Genomic DNA, 15,164 nt, shown 5'->3' on the forward strand with positions numbered 1-15,164 from the left:
TTTTTACAAATAGGTCAGGGTGGTAACACATATGATGCTCCCTCCTCTTTTCTCTACAACCACCATGAATTGGGCTAAGAGACAATGACTGGCCTAAGGTCACACAGCCAGCTTTTGTGACTAAGTAGAACATGTATCTCGTTTCTAGCATGGTGCCTTAACCACTCACTAGACCAAATTGGCTCTGAAGATGCCTAAGTATTGTTTCTAAGAAGTTATCATGATAGGACACAAGTTTTTATACTATATTGTGATTGGTGAGGGACAAGGGATACACTACACAACAGTTTGGTACAAAAGCATCTTTGGCATCTGGAGTGATATGGAAGTAGAATTCTCAGGACAATTTTCAGAATTATTTTACACATACCCATTTGTAAGATATATTGCAGAACCCATTGAATTCTAATTTTAAGAACTACCCATCCCATTAATTTAAATAATACCTCTGTTAGCAAGTGATTTAGGTAAAACAATTCACGGCTTCTCTTTATCAATCAGCATTCACCCAACTTGAATGGATTCTGGATTCTATTGACAAGTTATTTAGTTTTACCTGTTTGCTAGAAATTTTATCACAACTGTCAGGATTAGCTGTATAGTAATTTCAAAGAAAACAGCCTAAATTTGCCTCAAAACATTTTTAACTGTATTTAATTAGTAACAGTAGTTGTTATCACCTTTGTTTTGAATCTCCGCTTTCTATTTTCCTATCAGAAATTACCCAAGAAACAACTGCAGCATGACTGACTAAAGATGTGATTACCACTACTCCTATTAAAACAGCTCAATTAGACTGAATAGCATAGCTAAACATATTGGGAAAGCCACAATTAAGGCAGAATTCCTCCTCTCAAAGTTGTACCTGTGAATTTTTAGTTTCCTGGACTTTAATTTCTGAATTCACTAGCAAGTTAGCTGGTTCTTCTAACAATGAGAGATTAAAGCAGCCAAATACTCAGTTACTGCTTCACACCTTCCCTTCCAAAGGTGAGTGCAAAATGAAACCCTCAATACTTTGCCTGTCTGTAAAATCACAGGATGCTACTTCTGTGATTTTCATAAGGCTGGTCAGAAGTGAATGAATACATTGTAAAAATACCCATGCATGTGCAACATTTAAGGAGAAAAAATATTTAATGCTGTCCTAGTGGTAGGAACCTATCCTATACCTGGAGCCGCTATGCAGTTTCTGCTTTAAAAAACAATGGAAATCCCCTTCTCTTGCATGGCCCAGAAAAGAATCTTCTATTATAGTGTTACTTTTCTCCATACTATCTTCTTTGCCCACAGTTGTTTATTTGTATATAAGTAGTAAAGACATTTCACGTCCAAGTGTTTCTTTTAAGGATTTTCCTATATACCGTATTTTTCGGACTATAAAAAGCTCCGGGCTATATAACGCACCTAACTTTTGGGGAGCAAAACAAAAAAAATCTGCCTCTGCCTCCCAGCATTCATCCAGTATACATCTGGCCCATTCCTCATGGCTGATCAACACTACATCAACCCCCTCCCCCCGCCACAATATTTGCTGTATAAGACACAGACATTTCCACCCATGGGGGGGGGTGCGTCTTATATTCTGAAAAATATGGTACATACTGTGAATTGTGTTTGCTCAGCAATATTTTCAAGAAGGCAGAAACATCAAATAATCCCTCCACTTACCTAAATTATCTGATTTGATTCATAAAATTGTAACTATTACAGCATCATTAGGGCAAAAATATATGAATTTGTATTTCACCAGATCGCAGTGCACATGACTGAAATAACTTTTTCACACGACAAAATGAATTAAAAGTTTACTTTAATTCTGAACCATCTGAATAACTATTTTCATGAAGCATCTGTATCACAGCAGGCTACAATATTGGATAAAAGGCAACTGGTAAACTGTCCAATATAAGGTTCCATACAACAGTTTTTACTGGCCTCTATCCAGCATTTCCAGATAAAATTTTTGATCGAAAACAGGAAATAGATCCACTTGCTTATTGCATATTAAAAAGGAAACTAATTGGGCCATTTCTATTTGTCTAACTGTTTTTATACAAAAGGGCTACACAATGTTACACTTTTCTGAATACAATTAGAGTGATTATGAATTAGTGTTCTACACCATTACTCAATCCTTAAAAATCAGAAATTGCTGTAGCATGTTCACTATAACTTAAACACAGAGACTTAAAAACTCTACAATTACTGCAAAAGAGAAAACTACTCTGAAAGCAAGCAAGGTCAGTACCATTACAGTCATTTAAAAATTAAAAAAAAGTTTTAAACAAGCAAGGCTAGAATTTGATAAATTTCATCTTGTGATTCATTCTTGTGCATTCTTCTATTCGCTCCCCAAATCCATGTGTTATTCCTTGACCAAATAAAAAGGACCAGAACAAAAAGTTTACTTCAGTTGTTCTCATAGGAAACTCAGCTTGGTTAGTGTGTCAGGCACTTTCTGAGATACCAGCCCACCCCACGAGCACGCTCAGCAACTCTACAGGCCAATCACAATGCAAGATCAGAAAACACAGCTGCGTAAAAAATAATAATAATCAGAAATTAGAACAATTATGAATACTCATGTTAAGAATTGTAACAAACTTGCAGCATAATATATTTTTGTTAATCGTGTTTACATCTCAAATTTGATATTCTTATTTCTAATGTGAACTAATCCAAAGCAATTCCTCACTGCCAGCCAACTTCTCAGATTGCAGATAAACTTCTTACCTAAAAGAATGATTTACAGATCAGTATCGAACCAGGCCAATTGATTACTGTCACCTGGAGGGAGCCCATCCATAAGGTCCTGGGCATGTCCTAGATCTGGTAGTCCATCAACTGGGTAGTCAGCACCAGGGTGATGGCCACCCATTTCATGTTCCATCATTGGGTCGATACCCAAGGTATCCTGACCATATCCTCCAGAGTGGAAAGAACGATAGCTAGGATCTAACAAAAATTAAGGTTGCAGAGGGGAAAAGCTGTCAATATGTTAGATGCAACAGAAATTCCAGGTATCAGTCTGTGACTTTCATAACCTAGCCACACTGGTCATTTTCTAGACCAAATTTATATGGATAAAGCATGCTACCCAGTACTATCAGAAGTATAAGCAAATTTTAGCCTAGCCATTGGTCTGCATATTGCTGTAAACTTGGTACACAAACCTTAAACACAGACTTTTAAATATTATACCAGATAAGTGTACAGCTTGTTCTTCACATTTGTGCAACTGACATGTCTAAAAATATGCTGCTGATATAAATAAATCTGTACTCTTCACGTTAGAATACAAGCAGCTAATATTGTCTTGAAGTATTCACTAAGGTTTCAACATATGTTGTATAGTTATCACTTAGCTTTGAACTTGTTCAAAGACTGTTCAGATAGGACAGTGATGAAAAAGGAAACTTATGGCTAGTGCTTGCAATTGCAATTGTCACACAATTATGATGGTCATAGTATCCTATGGTCAAGTGATTACCATTTGTACCATTACCAACTTCTGAAAAGCAAAATTAATAGAGAAGTCAGCAGGATGTTGCAAGTTGCAGGCATGTTGATATCCTGCTGGCTTCCCCACTGACTGGAACCGAAACTGCCATCATAAATTAGCATTTATTATTGTTCCAACAAACAATACAAATAACTGAATTAATTATGTGGTCAGCCAGCTCACATTTAATGTTTGATTGAGTCAAGTCAGCTGCACAATTGATACGTACCATCTGGGCGATAGCCAAGAGGTTCTCCTTGAGCACCAATGTCAAGGCCCAAATCAGCACTCTGTAAAGATATAAAAAATGACATCTTAACTAAATATATCTTTTAAGTTTTATAAACTGGCTTACAGGTCCACAATTTCAAAAACGTAACTTATTTCTATGTAGGAACAGAATGGACAGTTCCAGTTACTTTTCTATATAGCTAGTCTTAGGGTTAAGACAAAGTCAAATACCTTGTTAAAAAAAGTTTTACATTACCTATTCCATGCAAAATTGTTCCTGTCATATTTGTCATACACAGTTAAGGTCTAATATTGGATGATTTGCTTTCTTATATAAAAATTTTATAGGCATATCATTTGGAAAAGTATTCCAGTGATTTAATTTTGCACTGAAGATTAATCCACACAGAATATAAAGAAATATCTGGCAAATAGGCCAAAGACAGATGAAAATAAGCACTAGGAACTCAATCTAAATCCTGATTACTTTGTTTGATGTTTACATGTTATATTTAATTAAAATGTTTAATCTGAAACTTGGTATGAAATTAAAAGAGAATTCTATGAATAGGAAGAAAGTTAAATGGAGAAAATTTAGCACTCTAACCCACCTCATTCCAAGCCATTGGTTCAGTCCTAAAAAGAGAACTGGTCAGTTCCACTGACAGACGTTTCTTATAATCTTGTGGTTTATCTTCAGACATTCTGAATAAGACCGCAGCTGCATATGTTGCTGTCCAAGGAAAAAAGAATGTTAGCAGAGGAATTTAAAATCAAAGCAAAGTGAATCCCTATCTATGTCACTTACCCACACCCTCGTTTCTAGAATGTAGTAGTTCTGTTAATGGTGCTGTAGCTCCCTCTGCTTCAATTGCCTCAGCAGCTTCTTTATCTTGAGCCAATTCACATAGTACACCTGCAGCTACTCTCTGGATGTTCTCAATCGGGGAATATAGCAACTAACAGTAGGAAGAAAAATAATAAAATTTGGGGGTGTTTTTAAAACACAAATCATTAATAACTAGGACTTGATGTCTGGCTATTATCAGGAATCCAAGTTGTGGTAGGAACCTTCATACTGAATATTACAACTAGACTATAGTTGCAATGGAGCAAATAAATAACGAAATCCCTGCAGGTTGTCCTGACTTATAACTGGTCACTTACGGATTGCTTGAAGTTATGAGGGACCCCGTCAGGCCCTGCCTCTCCTGCTTTCCCAAGAAAGTATAGACTCTTGAAATGTGGTATTTCAAAAGGAACTTGAGTTCCTTTCAAAAGGAACTATTCAGAAGAAGTGATAACAGGACAGGCGAAGCAGACTCTAAATTCCCTCCCAGACTATAGTTAGAAATAGGGCTTTAGAATCCCTCCCTCCAGTCCGAATGTGGATTCAGCCAATCCCCAGGTGTGAAGATGTTTATTATAACAGCTGTCTTGAGAAACAGAGCCGTTCCCAGGATTTTCTTTCGCTATCAACAAAACTGAAACAATCCACATGGCCCTCCCTCATTACATTCCAAAGAAGGTGAGAATACTGCCGGGCCAGGAAAGATTAAAAAATACAGTTTATTCCCATGTTCCCCCCTCCCTCCATTTGAATGGCAGTATCACGTTAGGCATTTGACAGACCCCCAGAAGCTACTTAAAACTCTAGATTTGAAATTCCAGTTGCTGTCCCATCAAATGACTGCATTTGAATGCTCAGCAACCAGCCTGAATTTGCAGCTATTTGCAGCACTTGACAGTGATGTGACTGCAATTAATGTTTTTGCTGGAAACCAGCATTTATTTCCAATTTCTGGCAAAACCACCCCAGAATGAACAATGGGCTCCCTTAATAATTGCTGCAGAAAGGATAGGGCATGATTACATGGTGATCCATTTAATGACCATCATGACTTCTGACCAAAATTGCAGGTTCAATTATGGTCATTAGTTGAGGACTATCGTATGTTTCCTTAGGAAACTGTACTGAGAACCTATTTCCACTGGAGATTTCAAGCATATTTTCAATTTTTTTTACAGGGAACACCAATTTTTGTATTGACTACCAATCTCTGAATTCAGATCAGATTTTAAAAAGTATATGCATTTTCATTAGATCATAACTAGCTTTAGTATCTGTCAAAAGACTTCACCTACCTGCACAAAGAGTGGAATGGTGTTTAGACCCCTAATTACAATCCGATTGTGGACGTCTCTAGCTAGGATATGAAGAGCTCCAGTGCAGCCCTCAACTATTTCCTCCATACGCACACCCTCCTGTACAAAACATAATAGACTTAATATTCATAAGCCAAGAGTGGTTGATCACTATTAACATCACAATAGTAACATTCTTCCTCATCAGATAAATATTTTTATTTACTCAGCTGCTGTCACACTGTAATTATCAGATAGGTTTTCTGGTTAGTCACACATTTTTGCTTTTCTAAGGGCTTCAAAGGATATACCTAACACTGCAACAGCAACAGGCAGGGATAATAGTTCACAATTTCTATTTTTCACATATGGGAGGAAGACAATTAAGGGAGAAAAGTGAAGTCTCTGAGTTGAAATGTTGAGAGGCTGATTTTTCTACTTAAAAATCTTAAGAGGAAAAATCAGCCAAATTCATTAATGGTTTTAATATTATTAAATTTGTAAGATCTAATAAATATTCTGTCTTTTAGCTCCTTACTCCCAAAACAAGTAAGACATCCAAAATTTTCATACTCTATGGGAAATTGGAGATGTGCACATGGATTTGGGCCTCACAGAAAGCCCATGGGTAAGAACTTCTACTTAATACAGTCCATTAAGCCAATAAACATCAATATTTTTTTTCCCACATTGCAATACAACTTGTGAATTCATTTGCAATGAATTTAAATCATGTGGACCTACAATGCTCTGGGTACAAATCTTTGGAATACTTTCATCCTCATCATGACCATATACTTGGTTTACCCTTACTGAAATTTACTTCTAAAATGTTCTCGGTTGCCTATAGAGATTTAACATTAACAGTTACCAATACTTTAACAAGTAAAATATATTAGTTTAACTCCTACAAGATCAAGTTTTGAAAAGGAAAACCAGCTGAACTGGTTTAAATTTTTAATTTGCAATAATGATTCTAATCCTCAGGAATATTACCAGCTGTTTTTAAAACTGGAGATACTATCTGAACTGGAGATATCTGCTGCTAGAGTTTACCTATGTAGATGTTTTGGCTGAAGAGTATGAATTGAGATATCAAATCTCTAAGACTGTAGTTCAAGCATGAAAAAACAAAGCCTTGATAACAACCATGTTTTTAAAAGCTAGTATTTTTTGGCTGCAATACGTATCAAAATTATTCTAATGAGTGCACACATTTATTACAGAATGGAGATTATGAAGATCATGCCAGAACACATATATTCGCACACTAACTCAGCATAAACCAATTGCACAAAAATTGTTTATGAATTTTGGTAGAGTTATTGTACAAAATCTAAAAACTAGACTACCCAATAGCAAAGAAATATTTTCTCTTTGCTGTCCCGATGGTCATCTGGAGTTCTATAGCCTATGTACTTAAGAGCCCCAGTTTCATGTACTACTGTCTACCTATTAGGAACAGATGCATGGACACTTACATATAAACCCCATTCACTATTGAGATGTCAAATGTACTGAGGATATTGTGATCTAAGATTACCATGACCCAAATAATTTAAAAAATCTTACACATACATATGGGAATGAGTACTAAGCCTCAAGACCTTAGATATTACAGTATTTATAAAGTGCCATTTATTTTAAAATTTTATATAGCTACTCATTTCATAAAACAAGTCATTCTGACTGGTAGACATCACGTAACAACAATAATTGGGACCAGAATTTCTATCACTAAGTGATGCAATTGTACAGAGCAATGCCACATGACTATACTGCTTAGTAATGGGAATTCCAGCACTTCCAGTTGTCAGTTAAGCAAATCACAGCAGTACATTAAGCAAGGACCTCCTTTGAGATCTCCTGCTGAAGGGCGCTAATGGCAATCAGATGATTAATTTAGCTGTTTTAAATGTAATAGATTTTTTATTTATATACTACATTTTATTTCATGATATACTAATTTGTAATAAATAGATCAATAACTAAGGTTGAAAAAAATACTTGGCTGATTAAAGTAAATAGAACTTGAGATATTTTCTACCACGAATCCCTGCAACACTAATTAATGAATCCTTGAATACTAATTAATGACATTCTGCATCAAGAATCACATACCACAAACTGCTGCTGTGTACCACCCATTGAAGTTCGACGTTGAGTATCTTGATGTGCTCTAACTAGTAGTTGCACTAATCTTGGTATTGCCCCTTGTTCACGCAACGGAGCATGATTTGCTGGGCAGAGAGCAAGATTACGAATCAAACCAACAGTTGCCTGTAAATGTAAGGAAAGCAATTAGAAAGAAATTACATGTTGCACAGTACTGCAGAATTTTGCTCCACAATTCAAGCCTTTAAAATAAGTTTAATTTATTGCATCCCTTGTAATATATTTTTTAGAAGCCATCTAGATTTTGTGCATCCTCCCCATTCCAAATCAAAGATAATACTGATAATTCCATTACCAAATCACCTTACCTTTATAAGAGGCCAGTGGGAAGGTGGATGCAAGAGTTTAACCACTACTGGTAGACCATAATGAAGGCGCACTGCATTTTGGGCCATTTCAGCTTCCTGATGCCGACTGGTGAGGTGGCGGAGGGCACAGATAGCTGGCTCAGTAATATCCTCCCTGTCACCAGCACGGAGAACTGTGCGTACAAGGGCTTCAATTCCACCAACTTGGCACACCATCATTTTATTCTTGTAGTTATTGCAAGTAAGATTAGAAAGGATGCCAGCAGCACAAGTCACAACATTGATATCATCTGATCCTAAAAGCTGCACAAGTGTTCCCAAAAGACCTTCCATGCCTTCCTGTAAGAAGATTTAATATCAGCTTTTCTGTAAGATCGTATGCTATTGTGTATGCAATTATAGATAGTCCTGGCTTGTGAACACAATTGAGTGTGGAATTTTGGTTCTAAGTTGTAGTGGTTGTTAAATGGATCATCACATGACTCAATGGTCATAAAGTCTTGTTGCCATGATCATTTGCTGGACCCACCCTAGATTCTTTGGTCACCTGTGGCTTCTATCAAAAAGATATTTTTTGTTTTGTTTTATCAGCAACATTATAGTTAGCAGTGCTTCAAGGAACAATAATTTCTCATCGGTCCTTGTTTTCTAAAGGCACTTAAGGGCTTTGTTGTAGTTTGAAATTAGTACAGAGATAAAGAATTGTTGAGGATTACTTAGAACATAAAGGTAAATGTTTATTTCTAACATGATTGGAACAAATTAGTACAGGAAGCCTCTTACTTCAAGAATATTTTAAATTCATTTATATCTAATTTATATATCCATATATATAATTTATATATATCTTACACATTTCAAATTAATCAGATAGTTATGCTTTTCACTTAAGAAAAACAAAAAACTTATATTAATAATTTAACATCTTTATACTCTCAACTGTTCAATGGGAGACAAGTTCTGATGGTATGTCATAACCATGTGACTTCAGTCCAAAGATATCTTTTTATTATAGATAACTAAGCATTTACATTTGTGTCTTGCAATTTCAATCAAATCCATGAAATTATAATTTGCCTTTTAATTAATTAATCTGGTTCAACATGAAAACAGGAAATTACAGAAGATCTCTAAGATTATGGTGAAAATCTTATTTAGCATTCTGTCTGAATTTACTATTAAGTTGTTCCCTAGAACTATCCATTATTTCAAACTATTTTTTAAAAAGATCATAATTTCAGTTTTGAGCAATACTACAAACAGTATGGTATCAACTAAATGTAATAAAAATAATTTTCAAATACCAAGATCAGTTTATAAAAGAATATTAATAATCTTTTGAAGTTCCCAACCCTTACCTGCTTAGTTGCAGCATCTGAGAGATTTCTAAGAGTCCAAAGACAATTCTGAACAAGACGCTGGCTTGGATCTGTAAGATGGAGTCCCAAGGCTTGCATTCCACCTAAAGATCAAATAGGATTTACTATCACTATTTCAACCTCTTGTTATGAAGGAAATATTGTTAATGTGGTTATTTCAGTGCAAGGCCAGTTACTGTATTCATGTACCATGATGAAATTGAAGTATACCCACTATACAATACTCAGGGAACTATGTAGAGCAGGGCTGTCAAATTCACGGCCCGGATGAGTCATGTGCTGGCCACACCCATACACGGTTTAAATGAAGGGGGGGAAGTCGCGATATGTCATGTGACACTGCAGTGACTCCCCTGGTGTAGAGCAATTCTTATCTCGGATCTAATTTTATTCACAATTCCACATGTATATTTGCAATAAGTTCTCAACATAAGGCGTATACTTCTGACTGTAACACATTCCATGTTTGACAAACTACTAAGCTATCAACTGGACCATGGTAAAAGAAGTTACAAAATAAAATGATGTATTATGGGCCTAATGTATCCAAATATTTGGACATATCAAAATTACTAAAAAATGTTAAGAATAAAAACTGCAATAGTAGCATCAAAAATGTACTAAATACATTTTAACAGCCATTAAAATTTCAAGAATTATTTTTTTGGAAAAATGTCTGCTATATCAATAGTTTTTAGTTTACTTAGCTGGTAACATTTTTGTTAAAAATGCCTTGTTATTGATACATTCCACCCAGTGTAGAATATTCCCTATACAGTATATAAGTGTAATTTTATTACCTACTCTACACAAAGGATATTCTTAGTAATTTTTGCGTAACTCCAAAACAAAAACAGTCCTGATTTAATGAAAACTAAAACACTTACCAGCTTCCACAATTGCAGGTTTGTTACTAGAACAGACTGATAGCACTTTCAGGACTCTACTTGTGGTCCACAATAATTTCTCATAGGTATAGGTCCTCATTATGTTTACTAGAGCCTGGGGTCCACCACTTGCCAAAATAATTAACTGTCAAAAAAAAAGGGGGGGGGGTTAATAAGAGTAATATAAGCTAACCAGGATAACCTTCTTAAGATGGAATTGCAATTTCTTCATGCTGTCCTGCTATCAGCATATCTGTGCATACTGAAGTAGAAAACTGCATTTTCTCCTTGACTCTTGGAGTGTGTGGAGAGTGCGAGTGTGTGTGTGTGAGAGAGAGAAAAGGTATACATATGTACACATGTATATGTAATAAATAAGTATTTTATATTATAGACCACTGGCTAATCTCCCAATACCAATGACAATAATTCTTTCTAATGGTACTATGTATGCATGAACTTGAGGTCATCTTCATGTGAAACTTGTGTTTTATTACTGACATAAACATAACTATTCTTGAAGTTCAAATCATATACACAAGAACAAAGTATGAGATTAGGTTAGTAAAATATTTTATGTGTCCCATAATTGTCCAACTTACTACTTATTCACTACATAATATAATTTCAAGTATTACCTTGCTTTCTTGATTACCATATGCAAGAATCTGAAGACAATCTGTTGTAATTGCCAGAAACTTAACATTTGTTTTGTTGAGTAAGGCAACCATTTTTTGTAAACCTCCAGCTAGACGGACAGCCATTTTAGCACCTTCTTGATGCAACAGAAGATTGTGCAGAGTAGTAATCGCATAGAAAAGCACAGAATCCACTGGAGACCTATAAAGAGAAAGTCAAATTAATGAATATCCCACGCAAGGCCAACATATAGTGCATAGATATATCAAATCAATTAATTTACATACCCGAGCATTTTAACCAGAGCAGGAATACCTCCTGATTTGAAGATTGCCAGTAAGCCTTCACGATGATGAGATAGGTTATGTAGTGTACCTGCAGTACAACGGGCTGTTTCTACATCATTTGTATTCTGCATAGTACGCACAATGGCAGAAACCATTTGAGGAGAACGCATGATAGCATGACGAGAAGCTTCTTTTTTGGACAACTGGTGGACCATAACTGCTGCTTTGTTCACCACAACCTAATAAATGCATTGAAATCCAAAAGTAAGTCTACTAAGTGATGCCTCTTAGCAATCACAATAAATATAAGCTGAATCAATGTGCACATACCTGGTCCTCATCATTTAACAATTTGGTTAATTCTGGGATGGCACGAGTTGCTAGCTCTGCATCATCTTGGTAGTTTATCAAATTAACCACAGCATGTTTTAACATCTGGGAAGGTTCAGCAAGTCGTTGTACATTTGTTGGATGTGCAGCATCAAACTGTGTTGATGGGATTTGCATGCCTTCATCCAATGTTTCTGGGAACATGGCAGCACGTACTCTCTGTGCTCGGGTCATAGCATATTGTCCATCAATATCTGGAACAAGAGTAAGCTCTTTTTAATCTACTGATATATATATATATATATAATTTGATTTATATGCTGCCCTTCTCCGGAGACTCAGGGCAGCTTACAATGCGCTAAGCAATAGCCTTCATCCTTTTGTATATTTATACAAAGTCAGCCCCCACAACTGGGTCCTCAATTTACCTACCTTAGAAAGGATGGAAGGCTGAGTCAACCTTGAGCCTGGCGAGATTCGAACCTGCAGTAATTGCAGGCAGCTGGTCTTAATAACAGGATGCTTTAGACCACTGTACTACCAAGGTTCTATGCGGTTGAGTGATTAATATAATCACAGAACTCTACTTACCAGCTACCTGATCTTGAGTGAAAGACTGAGAGAATCCCTGTTCCCATTCATATAGAACTTGAGTGGTATCAACATCTTCCTCTTCAGGATTTCCCTTGCCACTCAGAGAGGGAGCTGTGGTTGTGGCACCAGAGTGGATACCAGAATCTAGGTATGACTGTTGCTGCCAATGACTGACGGCTGCTTTTCTGTCTGGCTCCATTGCCATATCCAACTCCATTAAATCAGCTGCTGGCAATAAATTGGTTAAAAACAAGTTGCTAAACTAACAGAAAACGTTTGGCAAAATTTTATTATGATTTTAATTTAGAGACACAAATCACATGCTAGATATAAATTTTCTTTTAAGATAGTGGAAAAATTCTCTTTTAACAGTGAAATAATATATATTACATTACAAAAAACTTTTGTAATAATTTATGGGATTTCCTTTCAGGGTATAACAGATATATTATACTATACTATATTATACTATATTGGGGTATACATTGCATTGAGATGTTTATGGTGATGGCCAAGAAAAAAAAGACAGTGAGAAAATGGGGTAGATGGACTAATAGGACACACTGTGCTGTGCACTGTACAAGGGAGGAGGTTTGCCATTTTTGCTCCATCCAGATCTCATTTTATCTGAAGTAAGAACAATGAAAGTTCTAGATTTCAGTTCTACTAAAGCATGGCTGATCTGAAATAATGTGGCATATGTGGAAGATTGTGATGTTTTATATGCAAAACAACTTTTTTCCCATTAAATGTTAACCTATGTTTTAAATGAACCTACGTTTCATTAAAAAATAAGTTTTTAAATGAGTTACTTTAAAATTCCACTTAAAGTTAAGTGGCTCTATTCATCATTAAACATCAAATCAAGGTAAGATAGCAGAATTTTATATGTAAATTTTATATATAAATTCAATTATTATTTTGAAGAACTGAAAATTGGTGATTACACCCAAGTGATCACAATCTATTTAATTTCCATCTGGATTATACTAATCCATACCTTGAGTTGCCATCTTTTTAATATATTCCCAGAACTGTGGTCTGTTCCACTTCAGACCCTAAATCAGAAAGACAGAAATATAATTAAGGTGTTTGTTGTTTTTTTTTTTGCTTTTTAATTTATATGCCACCCTTTTCCGGAGACTCAGGGCAGCTTACAATGCGTTAAGCAATAGCCTTCATACTTTTGTATATTTATACAAAGTCAGTTTATTGCCCCTACAATCTGGGTCCTCATTTCACCTACCTTTGAAAGGATGGAAGGCTGAGTCAACCTTGAGCCTGGTGAGATTTGAACTTGCAGTAATTGCAAGCAGCAGATGTTAATAACAGTGCTTTAGTCCACTCTACTACAGGCTTTTAACAGTTAACAATTTTAAGTTTCTGATTATAAAATCAAGTAAATGTTTACTTTAAAAGTAAAGCCCATGTAACACCTCTCCTACGCGAGCTGCACTGGCTCCCGGTGGTCTTCCGGGTGCAATTCAAGGTGTTAGTTATCACCTTTAAAGTGCTCCATGGCTTAGGACCTGGGTACCTACGAGACCGTCTTTTGCCACCAATAGCCTCCCACCGACCAGTTCATTCTCACAGGGAGGGACTACTCAGGGTACCGTGAGTCAAATTATGTCGACTGGCGACTCCCAGGGGGAGGGCCTTCTTTGTGGGGGTTCCAACCCTTTGGAATGAACTGCCCCCGGAGATACGGAATATCCCTGATCTCCGTGCTTTCCGCTGTGCCCTCAAGACCCTAATGTTCCAACAAGCAGGGCTAAACATACAAACATGTGAATGATTTTTTAAATGTTATCTAATTCTGGGTTTTATTTAATTGACCAAACTAAGTAATAATTTTAATTAGCAATTTTATGATGTTTGTGTGTCTATATTTTTCTTGACTGTACACCGCCTTGAGTCCTACGGGAGAAAGGCGGTATAGAAATATAATTAATAAATAAATAAATAAATAAATAAATAAATAAATAAATAAATAAATAAATAAATAAATAAATAAAAGCAGTATAATTTATTTAGAGAAAGAGTTCTTAATTTTTTTGAGCCAAAGACTCTTTAAGAATCTGGTGAAAGGTGACTCAAGGAAAAAAGTAATAAACAGATAAAAAATATAATTGTTCTAAAAGAAAAACTGTGCCTAAATAGAGTTATCAAAATATTTTAGATAGATATATTGAAGTTTATTATTTTTGGAATCTAGAGACAATAAATTACTTTGTTGCCTATTATTGAATTAAAGCCTAAATTCAGTTAAAGTTTAATAGAAAAAGTAAAATAGTAATTTCTTTTCCTATCCAAGTTGTCATCTATGGACCTCTTATCAAAAGAACTCTGATTTAGAGGCTGTCATATATACAAAGCTATTAGCTAGAACAAAGTTAGCAGCCATTTGGGGAGTTGCCACTTTATGCATATTTCATTTAAAATAGTAGAATCTGGCTGGATGTCGTATTTAAATTGTTTCTCAAGAGTTAAGTTTATTTTGCTTCCTTCCAAAGAAAACCAATTCCAAATACCCATCATGGAACAGCTTACTGCTCAAAAAAATGGGATAAGGACTTGAAAAGTTATAGAAAAGATTGGTATAAGAAACTCAGTTATATTCACATTCTACTGCACAAAAAAGCATATATTTCTAATATGCCCTTGAAATAGTTTATATATTAAAA

The 15,164-nt window shown here is 35.5% G+C and overlaps 1 protein-coding gene across 50 annotated transcripts in view; it reads right to left on the minus strand.

The window, feature by feature from the left end:
- CTNNB1 (catenin beta 1) overlaps positions 1 to 15,164 on the minus strand; it is a 101,181-nt gene that overhangs the window by 64,870 nt on the left and 21,147 nt on the right. For 6 of the 50 annotated variants that reach the window (XM_060685960.2, XM_087894148.1, XM_087894150.1 and 3 more), the window contains 15 exons: positions 13,481 to 13,538; positions 12,478 to 12,708; positions 11,887 to 12,140; positions 11,557 to 11,795; positions 11,269 to 11,470; positions 10,631 to 10,775; positions 9,723 to 9,826; positions 8,365 to 8,703; positions 8,003 to 8,161; positions 5,882 to 6,001; positions 4,545 to 4,695; positions 4,348 to 4,469; positions 3,735 to 3,795; positions 2,737 to 2,958; positions 1,797 to 2,537 (listed from right to left, as the gene is read on the minus strand). In XM_060685960.2, the coding sequence (XP_060541943.1) occupies positions 2,750 to 2,958; positions 3,735 to 3,795; positions 4,348 to 4,469; positions 4,545 to 4,695; positions 5,882 to 6,001; positions 8,003 to 8,161; positions 8,365 to 8,703; positions 9,723 to 9,826; positions 10,631 to 10,775; positions 11,269 to 11,470; positions 11,557 to 11,795; positions 11,887 to 12,140; positions 12,478 to 12,708; positions 13,481 to 13,493 (2,349 nt within the window). In that variant the 5' untranslated portion in view covers positions 13,494 to 13,538 and the 3' untranslated portion in view covers positions 1,797 to 2,537; positions 2,737 to 2,749. Of the gene's footprint in view, positions 1 to 1,796; positions 2,959 to 3,734; positions 3,796 to 4,347; positions 4,470 to 4,544; positions 4,696 to 5,881; positions 6,002 to 8,002; positions 8,162 to 8,364; positions 8,704 to 9,722; positions 9,827 to 10,630; positions 10,776 to 11,268; positions 11,471 to 11,556; positions 11,796 to 11,886; positions 12,141 to 12,477; positions 12,709 to 13,480; positions 13,539 to 15,164 lie in introns of those variants that run through there. The other 44 variants (XM_087894161.1, XM_087894167.1, XM_087894166.1 and 41 more) reach the window with 17 other exon arrangements.

Source organism: Pantherophis guttatus, chromosome 4 (assembly GCF_059756535.1).
Source record: "Pantherophis guttatus breed Tessera chromosome 4, ASM5975653v1, whole genome shotgun sequence".
In the NCBI taxonomy this organism is placed as follows: domain Eukaryota; kingdom Metazoa; phylum Chordata; class Lepidosauria; order Squamata; family Colubridae; genus Pantherophis; species Pantherophis guttatus.